Source organism: Phragmites australis, chromosome 20 (genome assembly GCF_958298935.1).
Source record: "Phragmites australis chromosome 20, lpPhrAust1.1, whole genome shotgun sequence".
NCBI classification, from domain to species: Eukaryota; Viridiplantae; Streptophyta; class Magnoliopsida; order Poales; family Poaceae; genus Phragmites; species Phragmites australis.
Genome location: NC_084940.1, coordinates 3,663,237 through 3,677,349, shown reverse-complemented (window position 1 = coordinate 3,677,349; position 14,113 = coordinate 3,663,237). Strand labels below are relative to the sequence as shown.

General features: G+C 45.2%; 1 protein-coding gene and 1 pseudogene across 1 annotated transcript; one reads left to right on the top strand and one right to left on the bottom strand.

Moving 5' to 3' along the window:
• Window positions 1-3,976: 3,976 nt before the first annotated feature.
• Window positions 3,977-7,918, bottom strand: LOC133902425 (uncharacterized). Its single transcript, XM_062344007.1, has 8 exons — window positions 7,675-7,918; window positions 7,455-7,514; window positions 7,212-7,264; window positions 7,041-7,092; window positions 5,439-5,498; window positions 4,965-5,039; window positions 4,808-4,871; window positions 3,977-4,299 (listed from the first exon to the last, which is right to left on the bottom strand). Exons 1-8 carry the CDS (start codon window positions 7,787-7,789, stop codon window positions 4,236-4,238), a joined length of 543 nt encoding a protein of 180 aa, XP_062199991.1. The 5' UTR covers window positions 7,790-7,918; the 3' UTR covers window positions 3,977-4,235.
• A 70-nt stretch (window positions 7,919-7,988) lies between these two features.
• LOC133902357 (uncharacterized) lies at window positions 7,989-13,595 on the top strand (annotated as a pseudogene).
• Window positions 13,596-14,113: the final 518 nt, after the last annotated feature.

Genomic DNA, 14,113 nt, shown 5'->3' with positions numbered 1-14,113 from the left:
AGAGTCAACCAATAATAATTTTATTGAGCTTATCAAGTTAATCTTTAAAAGAATGACCAATCAAAGGGTGATGACTCAGTAAGAATTACCTCTTTGGTCGAGCCATCAGACGTAGTGGTCTCTCAAGGTGGCGATTGCGAGGATGCACCAGATGTCCCCTGAAAAAGGTTACTCATATAGACACGGCGTTAGTAAGTATACACTTACTTAGAAGATTTAATTTCAATAACAGAAGACTTCTTCGCTTGCGCTTGAGGGGCGCCAGACCATATAGTGAATTAAAGAACGAGGATGATCTCTTTGATTGAAAGGACCCTTTGGCCCCTTGATCAGTTGGTACTTTCCCCTTGTCACCGAAACCAATAGAGGAACTGTTGTCAAGATCCAATACCTCGTTTGTAAGAATATGCTCTTGATAGAAGACTGGAACCTGAGGTTGGAAGAATAAATCAGATCAAGTAAACCACAATCAGTCTTGCTTTCTTGCTTAAGAAATTCTCACCTCTGGTTGAGGATTCACAAGGGAGTAGAAAAAATATGGCATTTGGTGCTTCGTAGAGTTTGTTTAGCCGAACAATAACAAAAGAAGAAAAGTGCAAAATAAGTCTTATATCCAGCCACGTCCTTGGAGCTATCTTTGTCTCCACAAAATTCCTAAGCCAGATGCTCCTGTGCCTTCAAGGGACTCAACCTTCGACTGATAAAATCTTTGGCTACATGCCACCCGGTTAGGTCATACTGTCTTAGCATACCGATTTTGTTGGCATAGAAGGAAGTGTGCTCAGACTCGCATGGCTTCTTCATCAAAAATTGAATTTGATGGAGGAAAAAGCCTCTATAGACAAGGGACAATGAACTAGATTGGGGTTGGAAATATAAAACCAATATTTTTTTCACTCTCTCGACCATTAGGAGATCATGGAGAGTGAGATATAGGAATTTTTCATTCCATTCCTCAAATGGAAACCACATCCCAACACACTTGTTCTCCTTAATCCTTTTCATCTGGTAAAAGTATCAGAACAGATTCAAACTAGGCTCAATACCGAGAAAGGTTTCGCAAAGGTGAACAAAAACACTAAGCATGGTGATGGAGTTTAGGTTCAAATGGTGAAGTTCAATTTGGTACTAATCAAGCACATTGAGGAAGAACTTGGAAGGAGGAACATTGAATTCGCAACCGAAGAATGATTCGAAAACAAAAAACTCATGCTCGATTTTGCAGGAGGGGAATTCCTCACCAGATGCAGGCCTCCATTCGATTAAACCGCGTGGAGGCACTATTCCTTCAGCTTCAAGCTCTTTCAACCTTGACTCTTGCATTGACAAGGCCATCCATGCTTCGATAAAAAACCTCGCTTCGTCCAGCTGTGGCGAGGCTCCGACGATCTCTGCATCGGATTATTTCTCCGGCGAAGAAGGAGTAGAAGTCTTCGGGGAAGAGCCAGAATTCATGGATGTGAGTTCTTCTGGTGGAGGCGTGTGTTTGGGCAGAGAGAAACAAAGGTTTGTGCGATAAGATTGGCGATGATGACAAGGAATGACTGCTACAGTCCAGTTAGTATAGGTAAATAGCCAAACAAAAAAAAACTTATAGTCTTTTTGACAACCACTCTCGTATTTGTGACGCTTTGATCGGTATGATGACAACTTGTGAATCTCTGCACGCTCATCTGTATTATGCGAGCATTAAATGTTCATATACCCGTTGTTTTAAATTTTGAAAAGGTTTTTAACTCTACTCAGAGACAGACTCGATACTACAGGCTCTTATTGAGTATGAAGTGCGGATAACAATAGGGTGTTCGACCCAAAAGTGCACGTTTTCACTCAATGCTCGGAGCAGATCATCTTCTTGTTCTATTATTTCAACTGTAAGTTCGATCTATCTTACTCGACTAAGTTTTAACTTAGCGGTACTCGAGTATACGCTTACAAAAATCCTCCCTACTGAGTAGAGTTAGGGATCTACTGTCGAATATCTAACTATAGGGGTATATACGGACGGGATGTGCCGTATGCATACTTGATAATTTCAGATATTACAGAATCGAATTTGTGATACTTGATACTCTGGAATCTAGAATGTGTATACTAGGGAGAACTTTATTACTTACCCAACTCAAGAAGAGTAGTACATAATAAATTTATATACTCGAGGCAAACATCAGAACCTTAATACAGAAAAAAAAAACTCGACCAATTTAGCCTTAGATTAGGCTTTTGACCACCAACACTAGGCCTTTCTTCCACATATACAAACAAGGCAGCAATAGGATGCCATTGCTGGCCATCGATCACCACCCTAGCTCGTGCTTTCCGAAGAAGATTCTACTTTCCAATAGGCGTCCTCTATCCCACGTCAGGTCCCCATCGTCAGTCAACCCAAAGCTGGGATGGTGATGCATATCCGTCGCTCAAGCTTTCCTTCACCAGCCAAAGCCGGAGATATCGATGACCCTCTTGTGTCGAACGAGCCTAGCTCGCCATTCGAGCAAAGCGTGTCGTCGTCACTCGCCGCTGTGACAGGCGGGCGATCTGGCCCAAAACCGTGTGCCTGCCTGCCGCTCATGGCCGGTCAGGCTCCGGAGATCGAACTGCATGCGATTTCCTGGCCGGCGGAGCGGATCAGCCGTGCCGAGACCAGCCAACCTGATGAGGTGGCGAGCGTTCGTTTCCTGGCCGCGCGCCGCGCGTACGTCCCGCCTTGAATACATGCATGGCTCGTGTCCTGGTGAGGCATGCACGGTACCTGGACGTAGCGTTTCGTTTCGCCGGCCGACCGAGGGCATGGCACGGCCCGTGGCTCACGCCGGAGGCGAGGAAGAACTGGGTTAAAGCGGCGGCCTGATTTATGAGCCCATGAAGCTGCAGGTGCCAAGGACGGATCGACTCACGGACGTGTTCGATGGATCAAGCGACAGCTACGAGACGATTCGCCGTGCCATCTCTGCACTTCTGCCGTAGCAACTGGACGCGCGTGCAATATATATAATTACGCCGGCGCAAGCGCAAAGCGTGATGAGAATTAGATCCCACAGCGAGTTAGGTGCGTGTTCGCCACGAACCGGCCGGGCAAGCGTGTACAAAATGAGCAATGGAACGTTCCATAAAAAATACGACCGGGTCGTGCATGTAACGTGGCCGGTGTTGCTGTGCACACAGACAGCAGCACGGTGCACGCTGGCTCACGGCCAGGCCTACGACCTGCACAGTACGTACACTGTTAGCGTACATGTAACGGCACATGTATGCATCGACGAGTCCAACCAAAAGCTTAAACACTGCAATTTGGACTCTGATCTCTAGCCTTTTCGTCAGACAGGCCTTGAAGACCACGCATTATATTGGACCTGACTTAGGCTGGACTGTAGAAAGCATGTTGCATTCCTTATCATCACGGCCATCACCAAATTGCGTATGCTAAGCTCACGCCGGTATAGTTACTTCCAGCAGCCACTCATGACTCATGATCTGCAGCTGCCGGCTCAATCATCTCTCTTTCAGTTTCAAGTCTGAATCTGGAGAATACCTGTAGGAAGTTTAACTACAGGCAGATCAGATGTAGTGAACTACAACAGTCTAATTGAGTCGTAATTGATTAACTAACATTGGCATACAAAAGGCAAAAGAAACATCATAGATGTGTTGCAAATACTACAAACTGCAAAAGGGGGAATGGTTTCAGCAGTGCATTTTGCATCCCAAAATGACCAGCTGCAGCCCAACCGTCACCAATACATGCAGAAGGAGGTTTCAGAGCCAGACATAGGTGACCTAATGGTAAGTTCAGTTCACTACATCATATGCAACATAGCTGCTATGTCCAACGAGACAGGTTAAGCTTCGCAATCTTGGGTGACATACACATAGGGGTCTTGATCCTTGGTGAGCAATACAGATCATCTGCGGCTGACCAGGACAGTGCTGCCATTGGAAGCCTAACATGGGAAAGAACAAATCTGTGAAACTCGGTTTACATGGGAAGCCTAACAGAGCCATGCTCAAGTTTATTAAAATTGTTATCACGATCCATCAAAATTACACCGGAGAATTTGGCAAAAATCCAGGGCAACATGGAGCCCTGATTACCTACAACTCCATCAAATGCTTAACCAACTGAAAAAAAAGGAACTCGCGTAATTGATCCTTTCAGAGCCAAGGTTAAAATGTTACACTCATGCTGGTGGAATTAAGGTACAGCACCCTTCATCTGCTGAAATTAAGGTTGGCACTCATGTTGGTGGCTGCCAAGTCCCTGGCTTAAAAGTCGCACCGGTTCCTGTTGGCTCGGAAGACCTGAATGAAAAAATAATCATGAGTTTGAATCAATGTAATTCAAATGAAGAAAATAGCAATAGTTGCCTTCTGTTTTAGCTCCCAGATTAGCTGGAGTTATGCAGAAATCAATGTTAGGTTTGACCTCATCACCCATAAGATATTGCCAAATCCATTATGAATTACAATGATTGTATCCAACATCAGTTCCAAACACTCAAGAAAGTTGAATTTCATTTCTATCTCCAATTTTGGTAGATTAACTTTATTTACATGTTCCTTGCACCTCCCCCCCCCCCCTGCCCAAAAAAAGGGCTCTATTTTACGTGTAACTGAACCAAATTTATGTTTTATCCCAGAAAATTGTAAGACCATGCCAAATGTTTGAAGGCAGATGCAGCAAAATGCAGGCACTGCCCACCAAATAGGTATTTGCTGGCACTATTGACATGAAGAAAAAGGTTACAGAGGTAAATAAAATGTCATCACAAATTACAGCATTTGCAGAGAACATTGAACTGGAATGCACCTCTCATTATCTGTTGTAGCATCTTCTGTATCAGTTGCATCCTCAGGCCTGGATACCTCAGGTCCTTAAAAGCGTTGACAGAAATGTTATCATGCATGTCAAAAGTAGTTAAACTTATATTCCCAGTCAGAACATAATAAAAATAAGATAATGGTACCTTTCTTCTGATCTAGAGGAGTACCAGGGAACTGCTGCTTCACAAAACTTTGAAGATTCGGAGATTCAGCTTTCCCTACATTTGGAGGAACATCAGTATTTAAACAATCAGGAGATAAAGGAAAGGCAATATGAGATATCTTTCCCCCTTCACTAACACAACAGGGTGAAGTGGTGAACTACGCAGGAAAATAAATGATAATTCATTGCATAGTATAACTCTATTATCAAGACAGGGTATTGAATGATGTCAAATATTTGATTTTTTTTTTCTTCATGTTTCCCGTTGGCAGGACTAGAAATTAGGAAGCGCAAAAAGCTCACCCCCCCCCCCCCCCAAAAAAAGCACAGCACTGGTCTGAAAGTGGTGTTGTGGTACAGGAAGAATAATAAACGATCCATTGGAGAAAACCCACAGAAAGCTATAAGTGCATATAACCAAGAATTGAAGTACAGAGTACCAGAAAGAACATACCAATTTTCTTGACTGGCCGGACAACAGCCTTTCTTTCTTCTTCTTCTTTCTTCTTGAGAACTTGATTAAACACAGATTAAATATATCAGTGGATCCATAATTATTGACCATCAAAGTAAAAAAGATGTGTTATGAATAACAAAGGCTAATGTAGAATTAAATATGTGAGGATCTTAATTCTTGCGGAAATAAAACTTCAGTAAATAGGCTGTCACACCACAATAGCAACATATGCTGGCATGAATAAGATCTTACACTGAAGTGCAACTAGAATGAAAGCTTCACATATGCAATAGGTATACAACAACAACAGATGCAATAGGTACGCATAAACCAATGGGTCATCATTTACATCTTGTCCCCCCCCCCCCCCCCAATATAACCGGATGAATCTAAATAGATGAAGTAGGCTTCATCAAAACTTGGTTCATGAGGAATTGAGGATAGCACGGTAAATTTTAAATGCATGTTAGTTGAAAGAGGAAACAGCCTTGCTAGTTACCTTTTAACACCAATTACACACCAAAGTAACTGAATCTCCATGTTAACATTCTAATTTGTTAATGGAATGCTTGCAATAGAGATCAAAGTTTGCAAGTGATTATGTTTCATCCAGTCTCGTGCTGACGTGCTGTGAGGACTCTTGCCGCAAAATATGATAAATATGATATATTTCCACTTATGAAATATAATAACTGAAGTTTACCATAAAAGAGAACAAATACACAATCGTTCTTCAAATACTCATATATATATATATATATATATATATATATATATATATATATATATATATATATATATATATATATATATATATATATCACATTATGGAAATTAGCATAGAGCGCATATTATAACAACTATGGGCTACAATGACAATTAGCATAGAGCGCATATTATAACAACTATGGGCTACAATGACAATTAGCATAGAGCGCATATTATAACAACTATGGGCTACAATGACAATAGTTAGGCCCTATTTGGTTTTCTGCTGGCTTTTGCTACTCAAAAGCAGAAAGCTGAATCAAACAGCCTGCTTCTGGAAATGGCTTCCGAAAAGCAAAAGCTGTCATTATTACTAGAAGCCAGAAGCTGGTCTGGATGAGTTTTTGTAGCTTCTGAGGGATGATGTTCTAAGGGGTATTATATATATTATACATTTCATCTGCATCAAAAGCCAATTCGAAAACAGTTTTTCTATAAGTAGCTTTTCAAAAGCAGCTTTTGGAAAAGCCTCAGCCTAACCAAACAGGCCCTTAATGTCATCACATTGTGATCCGAACAGATAATAGGCATTACTCCTAGGAGATATATGGGATTATCAAATCATATTTCAGAAATAGTCACCAAACAAATAACAGGAATTAATCAACAGTCATTTTTTTGACACATCACAATGGTCTTATGGTCAGATAACATAAATCAACAATATATGCAGAAGCAGAACACACCACCCACAACTGATAAACTTGCATGCTATGCTGATCTACCTACAAAAACATGCTGGAAACTTGCTCGGCAGCATGCATAATGGACAGTGAGGCTTGCTAACGAAAGCATAAGAGAGTTTACAAGTTGGAAACATCAGATACATACGTTCAATGTTTTGCTTAACACGTTTACGCCTCGCCTCCAGCTCAGCCAATTCCTATATGGTGTAGCAATACATCAGCATCAGATGCAATGACCTTTCCTTATTAAGTTGATCAAACAATTATAGATGCGCGATTTGCAGAAGCAATCACAGTTTTGCACTCTTGCTCTTACCTCTGGTGTTGGAGCTTTCTTCCTCTGGCCATTCAACCAGCAAATCCACTCAACTACAAGCAAGACATAACTATGAGACTCTCTGAACCCACTCGACAAATCCAAGTATATCAATCAAGAATAAAGGTCCACAATCCATACATGCCTGCAAAAACACAGTGCAACACCAATTAAATTGGGAAACCTTTCGGCCACACCACAAGTCCTCACCGACCAAACGAGCAGAAGGGGAAGAGAGGTCACCTGGAACGGTGGTCGAGTCCTGGTCGGCGCCCTTGAACTCCACCCACCGCTTCTCCTTCGCTGTTCCGCCATCAAGAAGGGCACGAAGAAGCAACAACACCAATATTTGCTTAGCCGGCAGTCATGTGCGCTCTAACATCCAGAGGAGATCAAGAGAAGAGAAACAGCGAGATCTTGCGAGAAGAGATGGGAAGAGGCAAGGATGGATGGGTGCACGTACTGGCGCCGTCGACCTCCTCGACGCGGGTGAAGTAGCGGTTGCCGGCCTTGTCGACGCCCACCTGCGTCCGCGATTGGAACATCCCCAGCAGCCGCGACACCAGCCGTTTCGACATCCCCGCTTCCGCCTCTGCCCCGCACCCGGCTCGCTAGAAATGGTCGCCGCTTCCCCTCTTCGCCGCCAGCGAGTCGCCGGAACCAGACGCCACCTCCGCCACCAATGGCCGCCGGCCTGCGTTTTCAGACTGACCCACAGACAGCCCACGAGACCACCGACGAATTGGTGAAAAGATGTTGGATTGGGCCGTACCTAGGACAGGGCTTGCAGCCCAACACAATCTCGTGCGGGACGGCGAGTCGCGGGAAGGCGGGGAGTTCGCAGCCGAAAGCCCGGGGGGGCGTCTAGATTCGTCCCCGCGGATGGTGCCATGGCGATGCTGGCGCTGATGAGGCTCATGGCTATGCAGCGGCGAGGGCCGCGGCGGCGCCGGCGTGGAATCCAAGCCCGCGGTACGGCGGTACGCTTCCTGGGTCCCTCACTCTCTCGGTTTCTGATCTTTGGTCTCTCTGCGTGAGCGTGCCATGGCATCTATAACTTGTTCAGATTATTACTCCACAGTAACCAGGCTTGGGGGAGATTGCTGTGTTCTGCTAACTTGTTGCAGTTGTTTTGTGCAGTTGAAATGGTTTCTCCTTTTTTTTTTAAAAAAAACAAGTTGAGATCTTTACAATAGAATCGTGTTCGTGTTCTTGCGCAAAAGTTAGATAGAGTAGACAAATCGGTTTGCTTGATCTCGTCATTGTTCTTCGGTTAATGGCTGAATTCTGTGATAACCATGACGCGTTGCACTTCAGATGGATCGATTGTTTCCGTGGCCGCAAGAAAGGGCTCGCCTTGTGATCAAGATGTTAATTCTCGAGTAGGGAAAAGAACAAGATATTCAGGGCCCAAAAATTGCCGGAGACAAGTCTTTGGGATGGCATTTAACGTATGTGCCCCCAAAAATTGCGCCTAAAGTTTATTAGGGCATATAAATGTTATAACACTTAAAGAGAAAAATGATAGCTCCAGTCATTTCACCACGAGTCTTAAGACCTCAATAGGTTGTCACCCTCTTGTCGCTCACATCTGACGACTCGAGCGGCGATTTTTTCCGCCGCCTAGCTCCTCCCAAAACTCAGCTAGCTCTGGTCGCCACCGCCGACGAGCAGACGTCGGCGGTGGCAGCCAACAATGGCTTCGAAGCCAGGGCGTCGCAGCCTTTCCCTTTCCTCTCTTCCTTGTTCTCTTCCCCAATGGTTGTTTTTCTTATTCGGTTGTTGTTGGGAGGTTGTCGTCGGTTGGCGGCGCGGCCTTGCGGCCTGATCTATGCGTCGAGGGCTAGATCCATTCGTGCTCTGCTGGATCCGCGTGCCTACAACGGCGGTCGCGTTTTGGCCGGTTTCCGCGCTCGCGTTGCCACTCTGCGCGTTGAGGCGAGGTGGTGGTGGCGGCGACCGGCCGTGGCGGGCGTCTCTGGCTTCCTTCCAGTGATGTGGAGGTTCGGCGGCCCAAGCGGGCTGGCAGGTTCGCCGGTCTGGTGGCTCACTGGAGTTGGCGCCGCTGCTGGCCGGCAGGCTGGCGTCGTTCTGTTGTGGTGCTGCTGTCAACGCTGGATTGTTTGGTCGATCCGGTGCCTACCGCTGTTCTGCGTCGCTGGTGCTAGCCACCGCCTATTGTTGCTGCTGTGATGCCGTTGGTGATGCTGCTTCAGGGCTAGCCGCCGATGTTGTGCTGCTACCTGGCCCGCTGATGCCCCTGCTAGTGGGCTGTGGCCGCCATTGCCGTGCTCAGTGGTGGTGGCTGCCCGTGGCAACGTTTCTCTCGCACTGTCGCAGCGTCCGGTGCCGTTGGGCTCCTCCCCTTGCTGATCTGTCTCTCCCTCCATATCTGGCCCGTGGGGAGGCCAGTGATTGCCGGTGGTGGGCGGTGCATGTGAATGGTGTCGGGGCGGTGCGCTCTCGTGAGGACAGCAGCTGTGGAAGTTGAGGCGAGACTTCTGTGCAAGTGCTTGGGGGTGGGGAGTCATGAGTAAAAGGTCAGCCCAGCAGTGCCAATGTCGATGACGCCCGCGGGCGCCATTTTCTCCCTAGAAGCTACATTGTAACGTCTCCCCAGCCCTGGGGGCTTCTCTAGGTTAAAACCTTGCCCCGGTTTTCGATCAAGCGACGGCGACATTGACGTCACCACCTTCTTGAAGGCGTCGTTTCCGGAAGCCCTCCTGCACTCATCGGCGACACCGGTTCTTCTGTTCGGGGTGTACCGCATCGTCGGTGCCTCCGACTTCTTTTGTAGATTGGCCCCTGCGCCTCCGCTCGGCATGGCGGCGTTTCCATTTCATGTGGCATTCCTAATAACAGTTGTTGCATGATGCGCATTCCTCCGAAGCGACGTGTCCGCTGACTTTCTGGGGGTTTGGTTCGGTGTGGGAGCAGAGCTCCGCCAACCAAGCTGTTGCTAGCGCAGAAGCAAGGCTTCGCCGGCTTGTTGCTCAGGATGTTGGTTTGGTGTGCGAGTTGAGTTAGGTTGGGCGCGACTATTTGTTGGTTGCGTCGTATGTTATGGGCGCTGTTGAGTTGTTCGGGGTCGTTTTTGTTGGCTTCTTTTGTAGGGTGAACTTCTTCGTCTTTGTTTCACGATGACTCTTCTTTCAGTTAGGTGCTTCACGATAGAGATTTGGTCCAATACACGCTCCTCCGAAGCGACGTGCTGCCGACTTGTGTGATAGAGTGTTTGGTTGGTTAGTGCGCGAGTTGAGTTAGGTTGGTCCTATCTGTTGTCTGGTTTGTGTTTATGGTGTGAGCACCGTCTGTGGAGTTGATGTCGTATTGTCGTCTCGAGATTGTCTGCTGGTTTTCTTTTAAACCGCGCAGTTGTGAGATTTTCGGACCCAGGTTCCCTTATAAACTGGGTCAATTCTCTTCTATAAAAAAAAATCGACAATACTCTTATCCTTTCGGAAAAAAAAGATAGCTCCAATCATTTCTTTACCGAATGTATGAAATGATATGCCTCACCATCAAAGAAGTATTCTTCATGGCAAGAAATATTGTGAGGTTTTCTTTAGCTTGTGCCACCCTTTGAATTTGGTGCTCTCATTCTGCTCTCCATGTCACTGAAATCTTCCAAAATTTGCATGACAGAGAAGTCAAGTGAAAACACTTGATTTGAAGGGTGCCACAAGCTTTGAGAAATGTCGAAAGGAAACCTCCAAAAGATTGTTTGGCATGGAGAAAAAGATTCATTCATAAGGAAAATATTAATATGATATCTTCTGTGGAGAAATGCCTAGAGCTATCATTTTCCCTTGCATGGTTATGCCCCTATTCATTTTGTTTTTTTGTGCAATTTTGGAGATATATGTCTTGGAAGGATTCCTTTTTTTGTAAACCCTTGCCGACCTTTTTGGTTGTGCGTGATGCTGGAATTGCTATGCATACTATACTTCTGTTACCATGTTTCACTCCAACTTGATTTTGTCGATAAGGGAGCATCAAGCTGTTTGTGTATGGCTATCCTAGTAGTATATACATACAGCGTTCCTAGGTTCCAGCAGAATGCATGACCATGAATCAGCCAGACTCGGGATAGTTAGGCATATCTATTTGCTCAGATTTGTTTGTGTCTTTTACTTAACTAAAAGACATTTTTTGTATTTGCATATCTTCAGAAAAAAAAAGGATTACTGGTGCAAACCCCAATATTTAAGACTGTACCTTTTGGAATTTGTCATACCTTAATGAGCAATTTATTCTTAGCCCCCTTCTGCATCCAGCACATGGCATCCTCTGTAGCAATATACCAACTCTTAAGACACACATCCCACGCATTATTAAATTAGACAACATACGCGATCGTATTTACCGAAATAAACAACATATCGTCGTATTTATAATTTTAGCATTCGTATTCGGTATTACCGAAAATTAATTTTCGGTACACCGTACACCGAAAATACCATATTCGACACACGGTGTGCCGAAAATGGCACTGTAGCACCGTATTCGGCACACGGTGTGACAAAAATAGGCTACAGTGCCATTTTCGGCACACCATGCGCCGAAAATAAACAGTACCGTGTATGAACAGTAACAGCAGTGCGTTTGAATTTCGCTTTCCCTCTTTTTCAAAACGGTGGTCTTCTGTTACTCCAAAAAATTTAAAACTTTTTTATGTGAAGTATGCCCCCTTGATACTTTTCACATCAATAGACATTGTTATGTGGGCACTTGTGCTACTGTCCATAGCCTGAATGTCAACATCTACCAACAATACTACTCTGAACATACATCTCAAACTCTGGAGTTACGTGATGGCCATACAACTTTGCAGATGTGGCTAATTATGGTAGCAGCGCTGTCAAAACATTTCTCCGGATCAAATGCAGCGTTATGTTACCTTGAGCAGAGCACCTCGGATAGAATGCTACTCCAATGGCCCCATTATTTTTCGTTACCTGTTAATTTAACCATGCGCTTGTATAGTTCCATTATTGAACATTTATCCCATGGTTGTGCCTGCAGGACATCTTGCATCGTATACATTCTCTATTGCCACTTCAAGATGCCGCCCGTGCTGCTTGCGTGTCTCGTGTATTTCTAACTTCCTAGCGGTGTCGTCCTAACCTCTACTTCAGTAAGGAAAGTCTGGGCTTGAAAGCAACCCCATATGGAGATAAGAAAATAACAAGGGATTTCACCAGAAAAGTTGATCACATTCTGAAAAAGTACTCAGGCATTGGCTTGAAGACGTTTGGGCTTGCAATGTAGGATTGTTACAATGTCAACTCTTGTCATCTCGATAGCTGGCTTCACCTTGCTCTTACATCGGGGCTTGAAGAACTCATCCTTGTGTTGCGTTCAAAAACGCCAAAATAAAACTTCCCGTGCTCACTTTTATCTGGTAAGAGTGGAAACTCGATTTGGCATCTTCGTCTTAGCTCCGGCGCCTTTCGTCCTACAGTCAGGCTTGGCTGCTTGAGAAACCTGAAGAAGTTATATCTGAGTTCAGTGAGTATTACTAGGGATGAGTTACGGTGCCTTCTTTCAGATTCTTTTTCTTTGGAGAAGTTGGAACTCCTGAAATGCAGTGAGATTATTCATCTGAAGATACCTTACCAACTGCGGCGGCTCAGCTACCTGGAGGTATTTGCATGCAATAGTCTGCAAGTGATAGACAGCGAAGCTCCAAATCTGTCCACTTTTTCGCTTTTCAGGTAACCACCTTGTACGACTCACTTGGAGAAGCATGCCAAGTGAAGGACCTACGCACGTATTGTTCCAGGGCCCTCCATTCTGCTCCCGTGGAGCTTCCGGCCATTGTGCCAAATCTTGAAATTCTTATTACTGATTCGCCTAGTGAGGTGTAATCTGAAACTTATGGTGACTATAGACTAGAGACATGCATATAGTGGTAACATAGCAGTCTTAATTTGGAATGTAACAAGAGAACCTTTATGCAGATGGTCAATACACCAACTCTACACAGCAAATTCCACCACCTCAAGTACTTGGATAGTTGTGTTCCTCGAGTGATCCTTGCCCCAGCCTATGATTATTTTTTCTCTGGTTTCTTTTCTTCATGCTTCTCCTTCCTTGGAGACTTTCATCCTGGGTATATGGGTAAGAAACTTTTCATACTGCAATTTGCAAATGTACCTAGTGACTAACGGATCGACTCGAGCACCTTGGCCTTTTTGTCTTTAGCTACCACCGCTACCCGAGTAGCATGACTCGATTTTCGGAGAACCCTTGCATCTGCGCCAGGTGCCAGAACACCGCCATGGCAACCTCAAGCGTGTGAAGATCACTGGTTTCTACTCCGGGAAGAGCTTGGTTGAGCTAACATGCCATATTCTTGCAGGACCAGTCCTGAGATTTTGATGCTCCAGGCGAAACTAAAAAGAGATCCCACTGAATTAAAATATTAAAAAAATAATTAATATATAAACCATAAAGAAAATATTTGGTCTATTAAAAAATTGTTTCCGAGTCACCGCCTTCCGTGTGACGAAGCGCAACCTGGAGGAGAACCTCGATAGAATGAGAGAATCACATTTGCTTGCATCGATCATTCGATCAAGAACGAGTTTGTGCGTGAGAATTTCCTTACCTTGATAGCGGCGGTAGACCAATTGTTCAGAAGATTTAGCATGATGATGTCTTTGGTGACGTCACCGACTCGTCGTCAACTCCGCTCTTGGAGTCCTGCCGCCTCGAGGAGACGAGGAGTTGAGGTCCCTATGTCCCAGACTCCGAGACCCACGACAAGATCGCCATACGTCAGTGCTAACTATCTAACCTATTGCAAAAGAAAGCTTCTTTTAGGCTGACAAAGGCCAAAGCCTATGCACTTGGGAGGAGCCCTGGACTTTGGGGGGCCAGGGCGGCCGCCCCGCTTG

Bases quoted from the DNA above. Each gene is read 5' to 3' on its own strand.
- LOC133902425 (XM_062344007.1), bottom strand. From the start codon at position 7,789: ATGTCGAAACGGCTGGTGTCGCGGCTGCTGGGGATGTTCCAATCGCGG. The intron at 7,265-7,454 runs GTGACCTCTCTT...TCTTGCTTGTAG, and splicing joins GGACTCGACCACCGTTCCAG to TTGAGTGGATTTGCTGGTTG. The intron at 5,499-7,040 runs GTATGTATCTGA...TGTTTAATCAAG, and splicing joins TGTTAAGCAAAACATTGAAC to TTCTCAAGAAGAAAGAAGAA.